The sequence below is a fragment of the Lissotriton helveticus genome, chromosome 8 (assembly GCF_964261635.1).
Source record: "Lissotriton helveticus chromosome 8, aLisHel1.1, whole genome shotgun sequence".
Classification (NCBI taxonomy): domain Eukaryota; kingdom Metazoa; phylum Chordata; class Amphibia; order Caudata; family Salamandridae; genus Lissotriton; species Lissotriton helveticus.
The window spans coordinates 187,500,486-187,523,774 of NC_136069.1; the positions used below are offsets into that span (position 1 = coordinate 187,500,486).

The window sequence follows — 23,289 nt, forward strand, 5'->3', positions numbered from 1 at the left end:
GGCCCCCAAAATTATCTTCCCCTGCCTTCAGCTACTGCACAGGGAAATAAGAGCTATACATAACATGCCCTCTCGTCCCTGATGCAAATGTGAACAATAAATGTTACCTGCTATCCTTAACGAAAACCTGCTACCTTCCCTGCCCCTCCTGCAGGGCTGCGCTGAGAAGCTCTCCGAGAACCCTGTCACCTGGCATGGAAGGCCTTTATGACAACACACTGCTGTGATGTCATAGCAAGGAGTTAGAAACTGAAATAAACGCTTGAGGCTCTCAATGAGAGCCATACATAACAAAGAAGCTAATACTGTCACAAAATGTGCCACATTACCTCGCATAATTGATCTTTTCCTGCCACATAATTTAGTAAATGTTACCGCATAATTGTCCTCCCCTGTCGCTTAATTCCAGTTGCTCGGAGTAAGAGATGAAAGAAACAAGAGGGCCCTTAACATGATAATCACCTTTAGAAGTCAAAACATCTTTTATTCCCTTAGGATGAGTGCTGAAGTATACATTGGTACATTTCAGGACTCATTATATCAATGGTCAAACATTTTACCAAGGACGGTCAGCTTGCTGAGGTGAATGGCAGGGGCGTGGCATTCATAACCTGCTGTTTGTGAGCCTCAAACTCTCAGTTTAAAAATAGAGATGGGAGCTACTCAGAAAGCTCAGACTGAAGATTGTAAAGGCGGTAGTATGGATAATATTTTATTATGTATCATATTTGTGGTAAATTAAAATGTTTTACCAAAAAGTGTAGTAATTATTTAAAAGGTTGGTCTCGTGATAGCTAGTCCCTGTGTTAAGAACTGTGCTGTGGTTCTAGTAGTTTCACCATGTTTCCCATTTACTTACATTCTGCATCAGATATTGTAGTATGTTTGGGCTTAAAGCTGTTCTACATTATGATCATGTTTGTGTTCAGTTATCTTAACTTACTGCGAGCTGGTGAATGAATGCAATCTATTACTCTTTTATCAGTGTCCTTGTTGTGAATTATTACAACATACCAAAGTTATTTGCAAATATATTCATAGCAAAGAGATTTAGACAATACAATTAATAAGGGTAGTCGAATTAAATCCACCATGTTGTCCTGTCTAAGATCTGCACATTCTTTTTTGCAGTTTTACATAGCATGAACGTCGCCCACAGGCATTTATTAGACCACTATACAGGAGAACCAGGTTACATCTCACGTTTTTATGTCTCTCATGTGCTGCATAGGAGGGGACCTTTTGGAATCGATCAGCATTTTGGACAAAAACGTGCAAGTTTTGCATTGCTTTCTATTGCAACACGTGCACGTTTGGCGTTTCTCTTGCGGGAGCGAGCAGCAGTGCTACGTGTTAGCAATTATCGCCCTCGCTCCCTCAAGGTAAACGCTGTACATGTCCTCAGCTTCTACAGGTGGGGGCCACGCTTGTCTTTCAGATGCGGGTTGCTTTAACTTTCGTGGCCCCGCGTGTTAATTATTGACAACAGCTTCAAGGCTCCGGATATTGTAAACTGGAATGCTTCTCTAAATCTAACAGTTATTTGCCCTTTGTTAAATGTGCAACTTGGTAATGCCTCAGATATTGTAAACTGGAATGCTTCTCTACATCTAACAGTTATTAGCCCTTCGTTAAATGTGCAACTTGGTTTCTTCTGTGGAAATCGCTACTTTCCACTGAATCCATTAAAAACTAACGACTTTTGATTTTAAACAGGTGAAGTTGTTTTTTTGTTTAATGATGCTGGCAAGTGCATTAGTATGTTTGAAGATTACAAGTGACAGCGTGCCAATTCACTAGCGCAATTAAGGGGCTCAAATGAGTTTCAAGACATCTGGAGTCACCCTCATCCATTCTCCAGTGAGAACCGAGAGCTGTAACCCTCGCACCACCGAGAGCGAGTAGCGGAAGTGAAATAAATGCCGCAATAGTCTGGCTGGTATTTTGGGTTAAAAATGTATTTTAGTTGTCATAAGATTGAACTCAAACAGTGTACCCAAAACATGACCTCTGCCCAACAACATTTTTAGGGCTCGCCTGCTGATGCGCTTCAGCGCATAGCTGGCGAAGCTCTATAGGGGCTTATCCAGTGTTTATCCACTGGCGATTCCACTGGCGATTCCTTCAAGTGCATGTGCTTTTTAGGTCATTGCGCTTGCGCAAGCCCTAAAAAGCGCGTGCACAATGCCACCAGCCGCCTGCCTGCCTGCCTCGCATTACCACATCAAAGGCAGCCCTCCGAGCGCATTTCTCACCCCCTAATTATTCACGGCCGGCCGGCAGGCACATCAAAGGCTGCTGCTGCCGTGACTCGCATTTCTCCTCCCTCCTCCCCTATCACTGCCCAGGCCGGCCGTACTTTCTCTTTACAAGGGCGCCCATTCCTGAATCACTTGAAATCTCTCCACATTATTTGCATTTTGTTAATTAAAAAAATTAACTTCAACACAGCGTTGCACATTTTTCTCGACTTCGGAAGGATGAGTCCCAATCTCATTTGTACAAAGTGTTGTAATGGGATTATTGGAGAGTTAGAGAAACGTGCTCACAAGTTACATTTTTATGCAAATCATCTGAGTAAATAAACACTAGCATGGTGCCGTTTGCGTCCTTGACTTGATCTGGTTTTTATTTTTATTTTGCTATTATTCTCACAAAGGCTAAGAAGGTCTGCCTACTTTAGTATTAAGTGCTATACGTCGCATAAGCAACAGCTAACCATTCACTCACCCACGCAACGCCACTCACCCATGCAACGCCACTCACCCACGCAACGCCACTCACCCACGCAACGCCACTCACCCACGCAACGCCACTCACCCACGCAACACCACTCACACACGCAACGCCACTCACACACGCAACGCCACTCACACACGCAACGCCACTCACACACGCAACGCCACACACGCAACGCCACACACACACGCAACACCACACACACATGCAACGCCACACACACATGCAACGCCACTCACACATGCAACGCCACTCACACATGCAACGCCACTCACACATGCAACGCCACTCAACCACGCAACGCCACTCACACACGCAACGCCACTCAACCACGCAACGCCACTCACCCACGCAACGCCACTCAGCCACGCAACGCCACTCAGCCACGCAACGCCACTCACACACGCAACGCCACTCACACACGCAACGCCACTCACACACGCAACGCCACTCACACACGCAACGCCACACACACACGCAACGCCACACACACACGCAACGCCACACACACACGCAACGCCACACACACATGCAACGCCACTCACACATGCAACGCCACTCACACATGCAACGCCACTCACACATGCAACGCCACTCACACACGCAACGCCACTCAACCACGCAACGCCACTCAACCACGCAACGCCACTCACCCACGCAACGCCACTCACCCACGCAACGCCACTCACCCACGCAACGCCACTCACCCACGCAACGCCACTCACCCACGCAACGCCACTCACCCACGCAACGCCACTCACCCACGCAACGCCACTCAGCCACGCAACGCCACACACACATGCAACGCCACACACACACGCAACGCCACACACACACGCAACGCCACACACACACGCAACGCCACTCACACACGCAACGCCACTCACACACGCAACGCCACTCACACACGCAACGCCACTCACACACGCAACGCCACTCACAAACGCAACGCCACTCACACACGCAACGCCACACACACACGCAACGCCACACACACATGCAACGCCACTCACACATGCAACGCCACTCACACATGCAACGCCACTCACACATGCAACGCCACTCACACATGCAACGCCACTCAACCACGCAACGCCACTCACACACGCAACGCCACTCACCCACGCAACGCCACTCACCCACGCAACGCCACTCAGCCACGCAACGCCACACACACACGCAACGCCACACACACACGCAACGCCACACACACACGCAACGCCACACACACACGCAACGCCACTCACACACGCAACGCCACTCACACACACAACGCCACTCACACACGCAACGCCACTCACACACGCAACGCCACTCACAAACGCAACGCCACTCACACACGCAACGCCACACACACACGCAACGCCACTCACACATGCAACGCCACTCACACATGCAACGCCACTCACACATGCAACGCCACTCACACATGCAACGCCACTCACACACGCAACGCCACTCAACCACGCAACGCCACTCACCCACGCAACGCCACTCACCCACGCAACGCCACTCACCCACGCAACGCCACTCACCCATGCAACGCCACTCACCCACGCAACGCCACTCACCCACGCAACGCCACTCACCCACGCAACGCCACTCAGCCACGCAACGCCACACACACACGCAACGCCACACACACACGCAACGCCACACACACACGCAACGCCACACACACACGCAACGCCACTCACACACGCAACGCCACTCACACACGCAACGCCACTCACACACGCAACGCCACTCACACACGCAACGCCACTCACAAACGCAACGCCACTCACACACGCAACGCCACACACACACGCAACGCCACACACACATGCAACGCCACTCACACATGCAACGCCACTCACACATGCAACGCCACTCACACATGCAACGCCACTCACACATGCAACGCCACTCAACCACGCAACGCCACTCACACACGCAACGCCACTCAACCACGCAACGCCACTCACCCACGCAACGCCACTCAGCCACGCAACGCCACTCACACACGCAACGCCACTCACACACGCAACGCCACTCACACACGCAACGCCACTCACACACGCAACGCCACACACACACGCAACGCCACACACACACGCAACGCCACACACACACGCAACGCCACACACACATGCAACGCCACTCACACATGCAACGCCACTCACACATGCAACGCCACTCACACATGCAACGCCACTCACACACGCAACGCCACTCACCCACGCAACGCCACTCACCCACGCAACGCCACTCACCCACGCAACGCCACTCACCCACGCAACGCCACTCACCCACGCAACGCCACTCACCCACGCAACGCCACTCACCCACGCAACGCCACTCACCCACGCAACGCCACTCAGCCACGCAACGCCACACACACACGCAACGCCACACACACACGCAACGCCACTCACACACGCAACGCCACTCACACACGCAACGCCACTCACACACGCAACGCCACTCACACACGCAACGCCACTCACACACGCAACGCCACTCACCCACGCAACGCCACTCACCCACGCAACGCCACTCACCCACGCAACGCCACTCACCCACGCAACGCCACTCACCAACGCAACGCCACTCACCCACGCAACGCCACTCACCCACGCAACGCCACTCACCCACGCAACACCACACACACACGCAACGCCACTCACCCACGCAACGCCACACACCCACGCAACGCCACACACACACGCAACGCCACACACACACGCAACGCCACACACACACGCAACGCCACACACACACGCAACGCCACTCACCCACGCAACGCCACTCACTCACCCACGCAACGCCATTCACCCACGCAACGCCACTCACCCACGCAACGCCACTCACCCACGCAACGCCACTCACCCACGCAACGCCACTCACCCACGCAACGCCACTCAGCCACGCAACGCCGCTCAGCCACGCAACGCCGCTCAGCCACGCAACGCCGCTCATCCACGCAACGCCGCTCACCCACGCAACGCCACTCACCCACGCAACGCCACTCACCCACGCAACGCCACTCACCCACGCAACGCCACTCATCCACGCAACGCCACTCAACCACGCAACGCCACTCATCTATATGCAAAACGAAAAATGTCAAACTCTTCTATTGCGAGACCTATTGCATTTTCAATGCTTGTTTTTTTTCTTCCCTTAGGTTTTTCGTCGAAAACAGTGTTAACACTGGTTCGGTGTAGGCACGAGTTTAGCGGAAAAGCCACGGCCAGGGAATGCACATCATTTCATCGTTCTCTAAGGCCTTGTGTAATTCGCAAACTATTTTATATCTTTATTTTATGCTCCGGCAATAAACGTAAGAACGGAAAAGGGAGAGCAGGGTGTTTCCGTCGTTCCACGTTAGTCCTTCAGACATTCCCTCCAGCCACACTGCTTATTTTCAATGCAGCACTCCTCTCATCAAAGATAAGTAGAACGACAGACCACGTTTTGTTACTTTCTTTATCGCTCTATTTTTGCTGCATATGATGGAGCGAGATGCAGAGTAAAATTTTATTCTCAAAGTTAAACTTCCATAATAAATAACCGTATTAATGAGTTTGTAATGAAATGTACTAATCAACCTAGTTTAAAATGCATATACACGACACAAGGGACTAATTCATGTGCTTTATGTTGCAACTGCAAGTATGTGAAAAATAATAAACTAACCTTGTCTATTGTCTTTGTCAGTATTAAATGCGGCTGTTTAACTAATGGCATGTGCTTATTTGTGTGTGCTTATGTTATGTCTTATCTGTGACAAAAGCTTGTGGAGAATCCTGCGGCCTAAAAGAAGAAGGTAGATATTAAATGCAGCTTTGTGTGCTCAGCTAGGTAACATAAATTAATGGGTTAATAATTAGCAAAGGGGGGGTGGGTAACAGAATGAATCTTAATTCTCTAATTAATTCATGTTTTGTGTTTGTTTAAATGACAGTTTCGAAAAGGAGGCTTAAGGCCTGTTAAGTTGGTGTTTGGAATCCTGTCGAAAAGAGCCAAAGCACAAAGAAGTGGAAAGTTTTGCCACAAAGACGTTTAATGAAAAAATAAAATAAATGAACTGTGCTGAACGTGCTCTGAGAGACAGATTCAAGGACAGGATGCGGCAAGTCTGCCAAGCTAAGGAAGTAAAGGACTGTTACTCATGAAAATGTTGCATTTCTGAGGAAGCCAAAAGTCATGTATTTTGTTGGACAATAGAGTCAAAGAAGAGGCTCGATTTTGGGATGGAAACGTGATGAGCTGACATGGACTGACATCAGTCAGCCAATAAGAACTCTGGATGGCAAAAGAAAGTATACTTTTAAGTGGAGATTAGCTAGTTAAAAAGGTATAAAACCTAGCCCCACGGGCAGAAGGGCGCTTCTTGCTTTCCGATTCCTGAAGGGCGTGTCGTGTTGTTGGACATTTTGCCGCACGTAAGGACAGCAGTCTTTAATGACTATTCTTTTTAGGTGGAGCAAGTTTTAGACAGGGAGATAGAACTTAGGAGATGGAAACTGTTTATTTTTCTCAATCCATGATAATTGATTTTGCTTTGAAATGCCAGAATAATATGCCTTTTTCCTCAATAAAATGCTGCTAATATTTCGCTAATAAAATAAAGATTTAATCGAAAATGCTCTTTCTTTAAATAATAAAGTTAATAAATAAGATTTTGAAACGACAAGCTGGTCTTGTTTATTCATGGTCTTGTTACCATTAGTTGATCCATTTGCCTTAGTGACTTAATTAAAATGATAAGTGTTTTAAAACCATGGTAAGAAACGTTATACTGCAGTTGTATATAAATGTGTAAATAGTTAGTGAATAGTTGATTAATTAGGTCACATGATTCAGTCGCTCAAAAATTGTCTCGTTGGTATATGGGCCTTGGTAAGTGATTCTTGATTAATGGTGAGTATTGTGAAGATAGGTAGCGTTGGTGAGACAGTTTTTCATTAGGAGCGCTGGATCACATACATACTAGGGAACGGAGTAAACCAAATGTATTCTGTATTTTTAAGTGCGAGCGATCAGTCTGCCATTGAGGGAGGATTAATAAATAAATTAATTTGGCCAAGCATCACAAAGGATATTGATTGGGGGTGGGGAGGGTGCGAGTAAGCAGCTGCTTTCTATATATATGATAAAGCGTGGCATCCATGACGCTGAGGCTCTTACAGCAAGCATCATTCTCTTGTCTTTATGGGGCCATGAGTTTCTAATTAGAAACACATGGCCCCATAAAGATAAGAAAGTGCTTTGCGACAGCAGCAAAGCAGGGGACCGAGTCCAGATTAGAGGTCAAAGGGCGTGAACCAAAAACCCTCATTTCCAATGGCAGGCCACCGTTTAGCATAAACAGTGATGGCAGCCAATGGAAATGATGGGCGGGGCTTCAAGCAGCCTTCTAAAAGTCCTCTTTAACAATAAATCTCGCCGAGCGAGCAGCGCATGAACTGCAACGCTAGGCGCGACCTAAAAATTACTGTCCGGTTACACCCAGGACAAATTAAGTGATTGCATTAACCACCAACTACCTACAGACGTACCAAAAAAACTACATTTATTGCAGATACATTTAAACTGCATTTTAAATTCATAGAAGGAGTGTGCATTATATTTTATATGCAGTTACCTGTAGCTGGAATGCCAACAAAATGATTAGAGAATATTTTGCTCTTTTCAGCCACGTCTCTGATCACGCCTACATACTTGCTGAACCCGCCCGTATTGTACTCAGAAGCACAGTCCAAATACTTGTATTAATGCACTTGGACTACGAATTCAAATGATGCATCGGCCCCTTTAATTCTGTAGCCTGAGATGCGTAAATGTAGGATTCGGCGTGACCCAATACAAAAGCGAAAGTAACTGGGACAGCTTCTCTTTGGGGGAGACAGCAGAAGACGTGCATCGCATGTGAGTCTGGTTATTGTATGTGCTAGCGCGCTTTATCTGAGTTTGCGTCTGACTCGCTCGAATATTGCATGGGTTGCGGTAAGCTTCTAATCTAAAAGCAAAAACGTTATATTGGAATAGCATAACATGCCGCCCATGAACCAACAAAAACGACGTTAGTGGAGGAAATACGCCGCAGGTTGGCAAATTTTTTCCTCAGAGTCCTGCAGATTATCATTCCACAGTAGTGAGATGCCAGCGTTCCGTATGAAAAGCTACGACAGAAAAAATAGTCCTTGCTACGAAGATTTGTTCGAACTGTAAAAAAGTGCAGCGAACATGCACACAGGCGCTGCAACATGCACACAGGCCCGCGTGCCTGGACGCTGTCCCGTGCATTCAGAGGTGCAACTAAAGCCAAATTTACGGGTTGGGGAGCAAATAAAAATGGGGGGGTGGGAGGGGGGTAATTCTTCCAGAAAGAGGGAGGCAGATGGAGATGCAGGGGCTCCAAGAAGGGGTAAATAAACAACAAATCCTCTTTAACATGTGAATAGTCTTTTAAAAACTTGTGAAGTACTCGGTTGCGGCTGGCGGCTCATAAAACTGTATTATTTTATTTGTATTAAATTTTTATTTTGGGCATTTTTATAAAGCGCGGACATTACCCGAAGGTAAATGTTACAAGAATGGAAACACAAGAAAACATTACAAAGAAAAACAGGAGACTAAAAATGAAGGTTACATAGACACAAAATCCAAAAAGCACGCAGGAGTGAGGAATGTACAGGAAAAAAATAAAAACAAATTTACAATGAGGAGTGAACTTCCAAGAGGGGCCTGTGCCCCGGGAGGGGTGAACTTCCAAGAGGGGCCTGTGCCCCGGGAGGGGTGAACTTCCAAGAGGGGCCAGTGCCCCGGGAGGGGGTGCTTCAGTTCAAGCATATGTAATCAAACACAGAATTGCAACAACCTTTTCTAAAGCCATAGCGCCATCTTTAACCGAAAAATAGTTTGAAACCGTGCGGTAAAATTGTTAGCTGGCCGTATCAGATTTCGAAGCAGTGCGGTTTCACTTTCGTCTTCCTCGCTCAGAACCGGATAATGTGGGCAGGGACGCAACAACCAATCAGAAAGGATACCACCTACACAGCTATATGGTGAGTGGGCGGGTGTAGACACCTTCCAATCAAACACGGTTATATATTTGGAGCTAGGCCAATCAGCGGATGCTTAATATGACGATGGCTGTCAGCTGGCTGACAGTTGGCTGCAGATAGAAATACAGGAAGAACAGAAGTGTTTATACATGTGGATCACTGCTAGCACATAACTTTCAACCCACAATGGTTGTTCACGGTTTTTGAGGATGCCATTTTTGTATTATTATATTTTTTATTGATAAACGCCTCTGCTAACAAATGAGGGCAGCTGACGGGAACACGAATCTCGAAGCAGTGTAGGAACGTGTAGAGGTGACATGTAAACACATGTCTAATCCGGAGTCGAAGAAGAGGGTGAGCATGTCCCTGGTGCCTGGGCTTATGACATGTTCATCACGCTGTGCTATGTGTACATGTGGCTGCGGGTTCGAGCCTGTTATGCGGTGCTGATACGTACCACAGTGCACCGGTTGCATGCCACCAACTCCCTATCGTTCTGCACTGCCCAGTCCTCCGGGAGAAAGCATGGACAGAGTCACAGGCCCACTCAGTCTGAAGAGAACATCTGCCTGAGGCTGGGGAACAGAGTATTCCTCGTAGGCGATCTCCAGGTACCTATGTGTTTACTGTGCTTACAGCTTTACAAAGTTAACTCCGCACTTTACCTGTGGGCCTAGTTACTTCTCCACATGAGTCTAAATTTGGGAACGTGCATCAATAGCAGTTACATGTGAGTGTTTTAAAAATATAGCGGTTTACACTAGTACTTTGTGTGTTAAGTACCCTGAAGTATCCTACATGTTTACCAATTGGGGGATTTAGGTGGGGAAGGGGTGATAATGACGAATAAGATATCAATTCGGCCACGAGATTCAAGATTTTTTGTGTGTGTGTGTGTCACCACAATATCTTACACTTTAAGGCCAGGCAGCAGACTCAGGACTTCATTACGATGTCAGTTGGTAAGCCTCCAACTGCTCATCGGAGGCTTGCTGACTGACATCTAAGTTTGCAGTCTGATTGCCGAATTTCAATGTCAGTGGTCAGAGTATAAACTGGCTGGTCAATCCGACTGGGTTCCGACAGGCTCAAGGAGCCTGGTGGCCAGTCAGAAGCCACACATAATCCCTTCAGGACAGCGTTTCCACCCACAGGATTATGATGTCGGTTTCCGATGGGTTTTCTGACATAGAAAGGCTGTCGGAAAGCAACTTTGTGGACCCCTAGCAGAGCCCCCTTCCCTCCACGGCCTACGGTTGTGACAGTGGGGTGCACGGTGCCTGCCACACAGTATAGGGATTTACACAAACTCCCATTTCTCAATGGGAGTTTGAGCATTGTGTGGTTTCCGCACAATGCACTAGCTCCTGTTGAGAAATGGAGCATCGTAATACGGTGTTCGGAACTGCCAACTCACGGTCGGTCGGTCGGTTCCAACACTGAGACGGTGTCGGTTGGAGGCAACTCCGACCAACATCATAATAGGGCCCTCAGTGTTTTCAAGCTGTATGGTGAAAAAACTATTTGTCACATTTTTCTATTGAAATAATTTGATTACTTCATTGTCATCTCTCCAAGACAAACACATCGATAACATGCTTCATAGCAAGTCTTATTTTAAAGGACACTGTGGTATATGGCATGATGCCACAGTCTGTTACTTCAAACGCATACCTCAAGCAGGGCAAAGCCCGTTTTAGTCCTTGATATGGCATATACCCAAATTATTAAAATCTCAGACCACATGCACCAAGTAACACTAACCATTACAACCAAACATATACCATAATGTTAACCACTAAAGTATTCCTGCTGCCTGTATTCACGGAGCTGGACTGGCCACACAAAACATAGGGAAAAGCCCCACTAGGCTAAAAACCAGGGGGATTGCTTTTAGTGGTGGATGTACAGAGCCATCATCAGCTTTCCAGTTTGGCAAATAGCCCTGAGTGAACAAACATTTTCCTTCTGGCCCATATATAATTTGTCCACACAGCCCACACTGATACAGTAAAGTAGGCATCTAGTATAAACATGTTTTCCAGAGCTGATTCTTGCTTTTAGTGCACCATTGCCTACCTAAACAAACAGAAAACAGAATCCAGTCAGTGAAGGAATCCTTGAAAACAGCATGAGTCCGAGCCATTCAGCATTGAGAGGACCTACTAATGGCAATACAGTACTTTTAGAAATGTTATGATAAAGATATTGGTTGTAGAGCGCACAACTTGCGGTGATTACCGGGAGAGTATACTGGCACTCAAAAGGAAGAACGGCGTGGGCTGAGCCAGGGCAGAAATTAGGTGAACATCCATGACTTCAGTTTCTTACGAAATTCAAGAGCAGCGAAGGTGGCTCAGATGTGAAGTGGTAGGATGTTCTAGGCTTTGTGACTGATGTAAGAGAAGGTTCACCTGACTTATTTGGTTCGGCGCATGCAAGGGATGCGTTCAAGTAGAAGTCTGGCTGAGCCGATGTGTCTGGTATGTGTGTGGAATTTAATGCAGTTGTTGAGGTAGGTGGAGATGATGTTATGCAAGGCTTTGCATGCGTCCATGAGGAGTTTGAAGAGTGCCCATATGTGGATGGGGAACCAGTGGAGGTCTTTGAGGTTCAGTGTGATGAGAGGGTGAATGAGAAGTCTGAGTGTGAGTCTGACAGCTGTGCTCTATATGATCTGGAGTCTTGTGGTTAGTTACTTGTTGATCGTACATAGTGTGTTGCTAACTTGCTGATAATGAGCTCCTGGGTGACAGTTTTGCAGGCGTTGAAGGGAAGCCAATCATAAATCTTCTAGAAAATCTTAAATGTGTGGAAACCAGGGATGGGGACTGCATTCACTGAGCTGGTTGTCGATTATTATTCTGAGGTTCTTTGCATGGGTTGTTGGCATGGGTGTGGGTCAGTGATCAGCAGCCCACCAGGTGGAGTCCCATAGCGATGTGTCTTTACAGAAGATTACTAATTCTGTCTTGCCTGTGTTGAGCTTGAGGACATTTGTTTTCATCCATCTGGAATCTTTTCTGATATATAGGCGTAAAAGTTGGTTCAGGTTTTTTGTTGGAGAGGGATAAGATGAGCTTAGTGAGGATAAGATGAACTTAGTGAGGATCCTTGTGGAACTCTACAGATAAGTGCAGTGGTAGGCGAGATGCAAGGAGTCGGGCTGACCAACTGGGTGCAGCCTGAAATGAAAGAGAAGATCCAGCAGGATTCTGGTCACTGAATGCCGGCATCGTGTAGGCATTGAATGAGGATGGAGTGGGAGATAGTATCAAAGACAGAAGATAGATCTACAAGGATGAGGACAGTGGCGTTTCTTCTGTCTGTGTTCAGTCGAATGTCATCCGTGGCGGTGATGAGGGCAATTTTACTGCTGTGGTTGGGTCTGAAGTCAGATTGGGTGGTGTCGAGGAGGTTGTGGTTGAGGTGAGCAGCTAGATGTTTGTTCATAATATTCTCTAGGACTTTCTCCGGGAAGGGTAGCAGAGATATGGGCTGGTAGTTGTCTGGTGTTTTAGGATTCACTGAGGATTTCTTTAGGAGAATGAAAAAAACTATGGCATGTTTCCAGGCATCCAGGAAGGTGGTTGTGTTGATCGAATTATTCAGGATTGAGATTAGGGCTGAGCTGATAGGGTCCAGTCCTTTAACTTATGCCTGATGTGGCAGGGGCATGATGGTGCTTCGTAGTGTATGGTGCGTATGTCGCTGCAATATCATGAGTGGTGATGGTGGTCCAGGTGATTTAGGTGTTCCTCTGGGCACTGGAAGTGGCGAGTTGGGCGGCTGCGTGGGTGGAGCAGTCCATTTGAGGCTATAAGTTGTCTTAGATGCTGGGGTTTTTTGCTGCTGAAAAGGACAGCTGGGTTCAGAAGTCTTATGAGGGAGTGGCGCTGGTGGATCTTGCTACCGGAGAGGTGACATTTTTCACCATGATGAAGATTTCCTTGGTGCTGCTGGTGCTACGTTCGATGTGCTCTATGTGGGCGGAGCGTTTGGTAGCTCAGGGCTGATCTGTAGTTGGTATTCAGGCCTCGAAAAATCTGAAAATTGCTACCAGACCGGCAGGTCTAGTGACTTGAGTAATCTACTTGACCCATAAACTCATCTCAAATTGTGTGATTTTAGTTACATTTTTTTACCTAGTCACCTTTTTCTTCATTATCACATATGAGAGCTCCTTCAAACATGTCAGTTCAGCATCTCTGCTGTAAACATTTTTTATTTGATTTAATAATTTAAAATGAGCTCAATGTTAAAATCTAGCCCACTGTGAGCTTTTGCCTGAGCTCTAGGATCGAAAGCGAGGTTAGATGGTCTGGACCTGTTTTTATTCTTTAAACAGTATTGCTTTACAGAAGCCAGAGCAAAGTCAATTAAGTCACTTTCTCCTTTTCAATCGGCTGGTCTGTCCGGGCTGATAACCTTGATTCCTCTTCCAGGTTTGGGTTATCCTCAGTCAGCGAACATGAAAACAAACAAAAGAAAATGCGAAATATCAATTTACTTCTTCTCGATATTCCCGATAGGGCAAGGAGTGAGGGAACATCTAAGTGCTTCTAGGACAGCTTGAAAAGTGGTAAGAGGAGTGCGAGGGAGGGGAAGTCGTTACAGGCTCTAAAACCAGCATATTACTCCCCAGCGTTCTCCCTCCTCCCAGCACACCAGGCAACGCGTTCACGTACCTGGGTGAGCCACGTTCCTCCAGAAACGTGGCTGGGGGAAACACGGGAGAGTTGGCCTCCTTGCTTTCCTGTTTCCTTGGCCTCCGGTCCTGTTCATTTCAGCAGCGGGTCTCCTTCCACAAGATTCAGCGTCTCTGAAGTCCACGATACAGGGTCTACATCCCTGCGTCTTCCGTGATCGCGTATTTCAAGTACTGTGCAGGGCAGTTGTTTCCCCGTCATTGGCTCGAGTTGGGTGACGTGGTGCTCGGACGTGGTATCCAGTGTTAGGTTCCCAGTTAAAGGAACATTGTTGAGAGTATGCAGGCTGTTCTGAAGTAGTGCAATATTCTGTCCAGGGCGGACTTTCCTCCAGCTGTGGAGAGAAGAGAGGGTCTTCGAGATCAGGTTTTCTCCACCATTCTCTAGAACGATCATTGCCCTCAGAGGATCCCGGGGACTTGTGACACCCACATATAGGACACACATAATCCTTGACTTTCCCCTTTGTTTCACTAATAGCACTGCCATTAGGGTGGGGGCAAGCATGTTTCTCAGTTCGAACTCTCACCTTTTATAAATGTTGTTGCAGTTTGATATGATAGCTCACCGTCATTTACAGACAGACATTTTCTATTGAAATGGCCCCAAACTTTCCCACTGACTTGCAGTTTTACTGATAAAGATAAATGGCGCACAAACGAGAATGTGTAGAATTCGTGTTTCAGTTAATATTATTTGCACATCACCAAGTAAAGTATTCTGATTTGTTTTGATCCTATTAAAATCTTTGTTTTCATCTCACTTCAGAATAAAAAATAAATAAAACTGAAATAGATTTAAATAGATTTTGGACAGTTCATTTACAAGCTATTTAAATGTTGCGTGCCCAGCTTAATTGTCAGAGATTTCAGTTTTAAAATTCTCAAACTTTGCAGTCGGAGAAAGAAAAGTAAACACTAATCTCCAGGATAAAAAAGGCAGCACTTTGTTAGAATTTGACAGAAAACAACCTAGGCAACCAATACTTTGAACAGAACTCAATGTAAAAGGACAATTGGCTACAACTTACTATAAAACTGAGTGTTTTATTGTTGGTTTAAAAATAAGAAAATCAATGACATAATACAGTTTTCAAATCACATGAGAATTAATCACGAAATGACAAAATTAAAATTCATACATAGTACATCACAAATAGAAAATACTATACAAAACTCTATACAAAAAGTGGGTTAAAAAATGGCAAATAAATAACACAATAATTATCAAATGGCGAATAAGTGGCACAATGATTCTCTACGTGCGTTTCGGCGACCAGCGCCTTCTTCTGGAGTAGCCACGTACATTTCTACAAGGTAAAAAAGCCATACAAGAGAAATATAATTACACAATGAAAATATGACACATCATACAAATAAGATCATAATGTCAATAGTTTTAGTTTAGCAGCCAATTGATACCTTCTATAATCACGTTAATCACAAAAAGAAGAATTGATTAGATTATTTATCCTTTTCATTTCCTTACAATATCTGACTCTTAGGTGTGGGGCAATGGGTTACTTAGTCAGTGGGGGTAAGAGGACTGACGGGATGGAAAAAACCTTTGTGGCAGCTAAAGGATTTTAACCCAGCTTACGGAATTTAAATTAGGGGGGGCGAAAAATGGCAGGTAAAATACATGGAAAAAGAACAGTAAGGCAGATAAGCTCAGAGTCGAGAGATACTTTTATTAGTGAAATATTCAACTCTCATTCTTCTATATTCATTGGGAATTTGGAGGACTAATGATTTCTGTATGGTATGACTAATATACCTTATACACACTGTTGTATTAAAGTCGGGATATGATAATGTTATATTTGACTTCTTAACGGACGCTAACCTTTTACTTTAGTTCATATGTAATCAATACTTACAAGTAGCAGTGAAAATGCAACCACTGTAATGTAGTGTGTATTTCTTGCTCAAGTTCTCATTTTGGAAGGCAAACGTTGCAGGAGCTTACGTTACAGGAGCTTAAAGAAAAAATGATACACATTATTTATCTTTTGTAACGAGTGCTCATTTAAGAGTTTATTCACTTTTCTCTCTGGGTTTTAAGGATGAGTGATTTACTTGTACATTTTTACCTGATTGAATAAAGCTTGTTGGTTTAATTCCCGCCAACTGGGATTTTTTAGGATAGGGTGTGGTTGATTATGTAGACTTGATTGATGAAATCTTCCGATAACAGGTATTCCCTTATTCTTAGGGTCCTGTAATACAGGTTATATGTTTAAGATTAATGGGCAAGATGTATATGTTGTTCTTGCATTTATTTGGATTCTCCTCTATACGTTTAATCAATTTGGCCAAACAGGTTTTTTGAATAAGGGCTCCCCATATCATGTCTCAAGGAATAAAAACATTTCTTAGTGTTGAAGCTAATGAGACTAACTACAAACTGCTTTTTATACCCTTATTGGAGTCTCACAGATTCTAAATGAATTTATTATTTTCTATATCTTATCCTTACCTAATAGCCTTTGAAATGGCATGTATTGCATCTCGGACTCGATGACTAGAGATGCAGGCGCGGTCTATTTTCCTCGTATTGGGATAAGATAAAGTAGCTCCCCATCTGTTGGTAGAGAAATGAAAGGGGTCAAGTACCTATGTTTGTTTTAGTCTTTTAAGGTCAAGCAGTTACTGCCTTCGCTCTCCTTACCAAAGGTTATATTTCAAATTTCCACTCTCTTATTTGGGAATTATTCGCTCTCTGAATTCACTGTATGATATATTTAAAAGGTTGCAGTCTGGCTGGTGGTGCAAATTTAAATAATTTCCAGTCTGTTGATAGAAAACGCAAGGGGTCAGATATCTATTTTCTTAAAATTTGATTATATTTTCTCCCTTTCTCCCTCTTCATTAGGTAAGGGGGACAAAATTACCAATATTCTTACCCAAAATTAAGAATCCTCACTCCAACATTATTGAAGAAAGTTCTTTCGGATTCAAAGATTTTCGACACGAGGTGATTATATTAAAAGATCTCCCTGCCTGTGAAACATGAAAAACGAAATGACAAGTTACATTAAGTTACGATCTAACTGCAGTCTGTTTAAAGAAGGCAAGTGGCTTCTTTTCCGTTCTTACCCGAAGATAATCGGCAGGGCTCCGTATTTCGTCGGCGGGATGTCAAGGATGGCGACTCGAACGTGAAATCTGATGAATAACTGCACGTTCGTGTGGTCGCGTTTATATACCGTTACTACCGGGTTAAATTGCTCACATCTGTGTAAGTTTCTGTCTCGCTACTAATAACAAAGGTAGGACTACCATTGTTATTCTAGTGTTAGCGAGTCGAAGACGGACTTCCGTATAGATCTGCAAAGACGTCGTAACTCCCTCATTCGGGTAGTTGCAAGAGAAAAAGGACTATCGTTTTATAATTTCCTACATGGCTTGTTCCTTATTGTGCCGACATAGGAGATAAGACCCCAAATTCTCTATGGGTCAGTTTGTGAAGTGGCTGCAAACCAGCCATACAGATAAAAAAGATACTTCCCTTTAAAGGCTAGAATTCGCAACAGCCGAATATACTCGTCGCACTCTGTTTTTGTGACTGGAACTATAGTACAGATGAGTATCAGAGTACAATATGTAGGGCAATGTAAAACTAACCACTCTGAAAAAACGGTCATATGTGTACTATTTAAATGTATTGTGTATATTTAGATACATGTCTACTATCCAAGGATATTGTGCATACATCTATATATCTCTATGTATTCCAACGAATCATAAAAATATGTTGTATATATGTAGCTTCCCCTATGATCCTTAGTGCCAAATTTACTTTCTTACTGTCAGGATTTTAACAGATCGCATGTTCCCATGGAATTACGCTATTCAACCCCTGGCGAAAGGTGTTGAAAACAAAAATCCAGAATACCTCCCTTTTCTTTCGGATGGCAGTACCTCCTTTAGCATCGGGGATGTGGATCCTCTCTAGGATTCTCCATTTAAAATCTTTTAGCACAGTGTCCTTTCTCTAGGAAGTGCTTCAGGTACTTAAGGTAGAATTCCTAGACATCGAAATAATAAATGATGCAGGAACTTTGAAAGTTGACCTTCATGTTAAGCCAACGGCAAGAAATACCTTATTGCACTATCGTAGCTTTCACCCAGGAACTCAGAAGGATAGTATCCCTTTCTCTCAGTTCCTACGAGTTAGGCGTAACTGCACAAATTTGGCGGATTTTGACAGACAAGCCTTAATAATGAGATCGAAATGTATCGAAAGGGGTTATCCCCATCGATTAGTGAGGCGCTCCTACAAACGAGCACGGTATTATGACCGAGATTGTCTATTAAGAACCAAATCTCCAAAACCGAACGACCAAGTAGTGTGCATAACGAAACATTCAACTGTTAATGCAAAAATTAAGCAGGTCATAAATTCGAATTGGCACATTTTAAACAGTAACTGCTCTAAGGAACAGAAACTAGCGAAGCCCCTCTTTGCACACAGAATAAACAAAAACATCAAAGAATACATCGTCCACTCTCGCTTTAAAACCACTGCAATTGAAGAAAACTGGACTCCAAGATCTATTCTAACGAATAACCCTGTGAAAGGGACGTTTCCCTGTTCCTCATGTACTTCATGCGGGAACATCTTGAGAGGCGAGGAATTCATCCACAATGGCCACACCACAACAGCGAAAGAGATGTGGAACTGTAGATCTACCAATGTGGTTTATTTTATACAATGTCCATGCCATCTAGGATATGTAGGAGAAACCTCACGCATGATTCAGACACGTCTGAGCGAGCATCGCTCGGCCATAAGAACCAAGAAGATTGCTTCCCCCATGGTGAAGTACTTCCTAGAGAAAGGACACTGTGCTGAAGATTTTAAATGGATAATCCTAGAGAGGATCCACATCCCCGATGCTAAAGGAGGTACTGCCATCCGAAAGAAAAGGGAGGTATTCTGGATTTTTGTTTTCAACACCTTTCGCCAGGGGTTGAATAGCGAAATTCCATGGGAACATGCGATCTGTTAAAATCCTGACAGTAAGAAAGTAAATTTGGCACTAAGGATCATAGGGGAAGCTACATATATACAACATATTTTTATGGTTCGTTGGAATACATAGAGATATATACATGTATGCACAATATCAGGGATGTGGAATTCCTATAGCCCGACGCCCAGGACATATTGTTTGGGGTCAAGGGCAACAAGTTTTAATGTGCATTTTGTCCTTGGGACAAGTAGGCCAAACCCCCTGCAGCACAAACCCTTTGGCTGCCAGTTTGCAGTAGCACATTAGCACATTAAGGGCCAGGGAAGGGCACAGCCTGAAGTCAAGTTATTATTTGTGTGCCTATGTTAATGCTGTTCAAAATTGTATTTATGGTTCATTAATTGAAAGCCTTTCTTATTAGGGTGAGCACTATAAGTAAATGTAAGTTCTGACTGCACTACTGACAGTGGTTACAGTATAAAAATGTGTACTCACGGTTTCAAAGTTTAGCAATATGAGGCTATGCATAATGCTCCCAGAATGCTCTCTGATTAGATGCAAATATTTGCAGAAGCTTGAGAGCAAGATTAATGACTCTTTGCTTTCAATATAAAATTTTCCTAAAATAATGAAAGTAGGAAAAAAATACATTTTGCTAAACTACTTTGAAATTTCAGGTACCGTTTCTTTGCAGCATCATTTAGTAAAATGTGTTGATGCATGCTAGTATTTCGCAAAAATATTCATATTGGAAAATCAGTGTAACCAGTTTCAATAAGATTATGAGAAACATACAAATAAACAAGCATTGGCAAAGCCAGTAGGTCTGAAATTAGTGTCAGCTTTTTAATTTTGCAAATACGTGACTTGTTTTGGCATGGTTTTTGTAAAGCCTTCTTGATGTGAGAGCTTCCGGGCCCTCACCATTATAACAAACAAAAGCACTCACTGCCACATTAGTTACTGCCACTGAACAAAACTACTTTGTGTGCCAATATACTCCGTGTGAAAGAGCTTAATGCCGTCACTCACAGTGAAGCCAGCCGATACAGAGAGAGGGAGAGACAATTTTAATAAACACAAAAGGTTGTGGTTAACGCCAGACCAAATTAGGGGCCCTATTATTAAAGAAAGTCTCAAAGTGCACCCTTGGTATATGTCCTTGCATTAAGTGCAGCTATATGGCTTTCATGAATTTACAAGAATTTATAGAAGTAGGGCAAGAAATGTACTCTTGGAAAATATTTGTGAACTGCAGTTTATCATGACCAAATATGCATGTGTAGATTTGCTCATGTGAAAACCCTAGTGTTTGCAAGGTCGTTTACCCATCAACCACTTTTTTCCCAACCCTGGAAGAAGGTTTACGTCTGCCATTGTCAGGAGTAAATTTCCAACATTTCTCAGTATTGGAAAAGATTAGAGAAGTGTTGTTGAAAACCCTTAAAACATGCAAGTTAGTAGATTTGCACAGACTTAAAGGGCATTCCAACCCTGGAACCATTGCTCACCACTACCTTCAGTCCCAGTATGTAGATCTGCAGAAACGTGGCAACATAAAGGGATTGCCAGCATTCAAGAACCACTATGGTATGAGCACTGGCATAATCAGAGAGGCTATATAAGCTCTTATATAATGAGATTGCTGCCATAATTTGTCGCCGAACCACATGGCACCAAAGGGACAAGTGGATTTTGTTAAAGGACAAGTAGATTTATGAAGCAACTTGCCCCATGGACAAGTAGATATTTTAATAAATTCCACACCCCTGACAATATCCTTGGATAGTAGACATGTATCTAAATATACACAATACATTTAAATAGTACACATATGACCGTTTTTTTAGAGTGGTTAGTTTTACATTGCCCTACATATTGTACTCTGATACTCATCTGTACTATAGTTCCAGTCACAAAAACAGAGTGCGACGAGTATATTCGGCTGTTGCGAATTCTAGCCTTTAAAGGGAAGTATCTTTTTTATCTGTATGGCTGGTTTGCAGCCACTTCACAAACTGACCCATAGAGAATTTGGGGTCTTATCTCCTATGTCGGCACAATAAGGAACAAGCCATGTAGGAAAATATAAAACGATAGTCCTTTTTCTCTTGCAACTACCCGAATGAGGGAGTTACGACGTCTTTGCAGATCTATACGGAAGTCCGTCTTCGACTCGCTAACACTAGAATAACAATGGTAGTCCTACCTTTGTTATTAGTAGCGAGACAGAAACTTACACAGATGTGAGCAATTTAACCCGGTAGTAACGGTATATAAACGCGACCACACGAACGCGCAGTTATTCATCAGATTTCACGTTCGAGTCGCCATCCTTGACATCCCGCCGACGAAATACGGAGCCCTGCCGATTATCTTCGGGTAAGAACGGAAAAGAAGCCACTTGCCTTCTTTAAACAGACTGCAGTTAGATCGTAACTTAATGTAACTTGTCATTTCGTTTTTCATGTTTCACAGGCAGGGAGATCTTTTAATACAATCACCTCGTGTCGAAAATCTTTGAATCCGAAAGAACTTTCTTCAATAATGTTGGAGTGAGGATTCTTAATTTTGGGTAAGAATATTGGTAATTTTGTCCCCCTTACCTAATGAAGAGGGAGAAAGGGAGAAAATATAATCAAATTTTAAGAAAATAGATATCTGACCCCTTGCGTTTTCTATCAACAGACTGGAAATTATTTAAATTTGCAACACCAGCCAGACTGCAACCTTTTAAATATATCATACAGTGAATTCAGAGAGCGAATAATTCCCAAATAAGAGAGTGGAAATTTGAAATATAACCTTTGGTAAGGAGAGCGAAGGCAGTAACTGCTTGACCTTAAAAGACTAAAACAAACATAGGTACTTGACCCCTTTCATTTCTCTACCAACAGATGGGGAGCTACTTTATCTTATCCCTATACGAGGAAAATAGACCGCGCCTGCATCTCTAGTCATCGAGTCCGAGATGCAATACATGCCATTTCAAAGGCTATTAGGTAAGGATAAGATATAGAAAAGAATAAATTCATTAAGAATCTGTGAGACTCCAATAAGGGTATAAAAAGCAGTTTGTAGTTAGTCTCATTAGCTTCAACACTAAGAAATGTTGTTATTCCTTGAGACATGATATGGGGAGCCCTTATTCAAAAAACCTGTTTGGCCAAATTGATTAAACGTATAGAGGAGAATCCAAATAAATGCAAGAATAACATATACATCTTGCCCATTAATCTTAAACATATAACCTGTATTACAGCACCCTAAGAATAAGGGAATACCGGTTATCGGAAGATTTAATCAATCAAGTCTACATAATCAACCACACCCTATCCTAAAAAATTCCAGTTGGCGGGAATTAAACCAACAAGCTTTATTCGATCAGGTAAAAATGTACAAGTAAATCACTCATCCTTAAAATCCTTAAAACCCAGAGAGAAAAGTGAATAAACTCTTAAATGAGCACTCGTTCCAAAAGATAAATAATTATTGTGCATACATGTATATATCTCTATGTATTCCAACGAACCATAAAAATATGTTGTATATATGTAGCTTCCCCTATGATCCTTAGTGCCAAATTTACTTTCTTACTGTCAGGATTTTAACAGATCGCATGTTCCCATGGAATTTCGCTATTCAACCCCTGGCGAAAGGTGTTGAAAACAAAAATCCAGAATACCTCCCTTTTCTTTCGGATGGCAGTACCTCCTTTAGCATCGGGGATGTGGATCCTCTCTAGGATTATCCATTTAAAATCTTCAGCACAGTGTCCTTTCTCTAGGAAGTACTTCACCATGGG

At 43.9% G+C, this 23,289-nt stretch overlaps 1 protein-coding gene across 3 annotated transcripts in view; it reads left to right on the forward strand.

The window, feature by feature from the left end:
* The first annotated feature begins 8,518 nt into the window (after positions 1-8,518).
* HLCS (holocarboxylase synthetase) overlaps positions 8,519-23,289 on the forward strand; it is a 940,243-nt gene continuing 925,472 nt past the window's right edge. The window contains exon 1 of one of the 3 annotated variants that reach the window (XM_078656875.1): positions 8,519-8,655. Coding sequence is in view for 2 of the 3 variants with exons in the window: in XM_078656873.1 (XP_078512999.1) it covers positions 10,184-10,408 (225 nt within the window). In the remaining variant the exon portion in view is untranslated. Of the gene's footprint in view, positions 8,656-9,861; positions 10,409-23,289 lie in introns of those variants that run through there. The other 2 variants (XM_078656873.1, XM_078656874.1) reach the window with 2 other exon arrangements.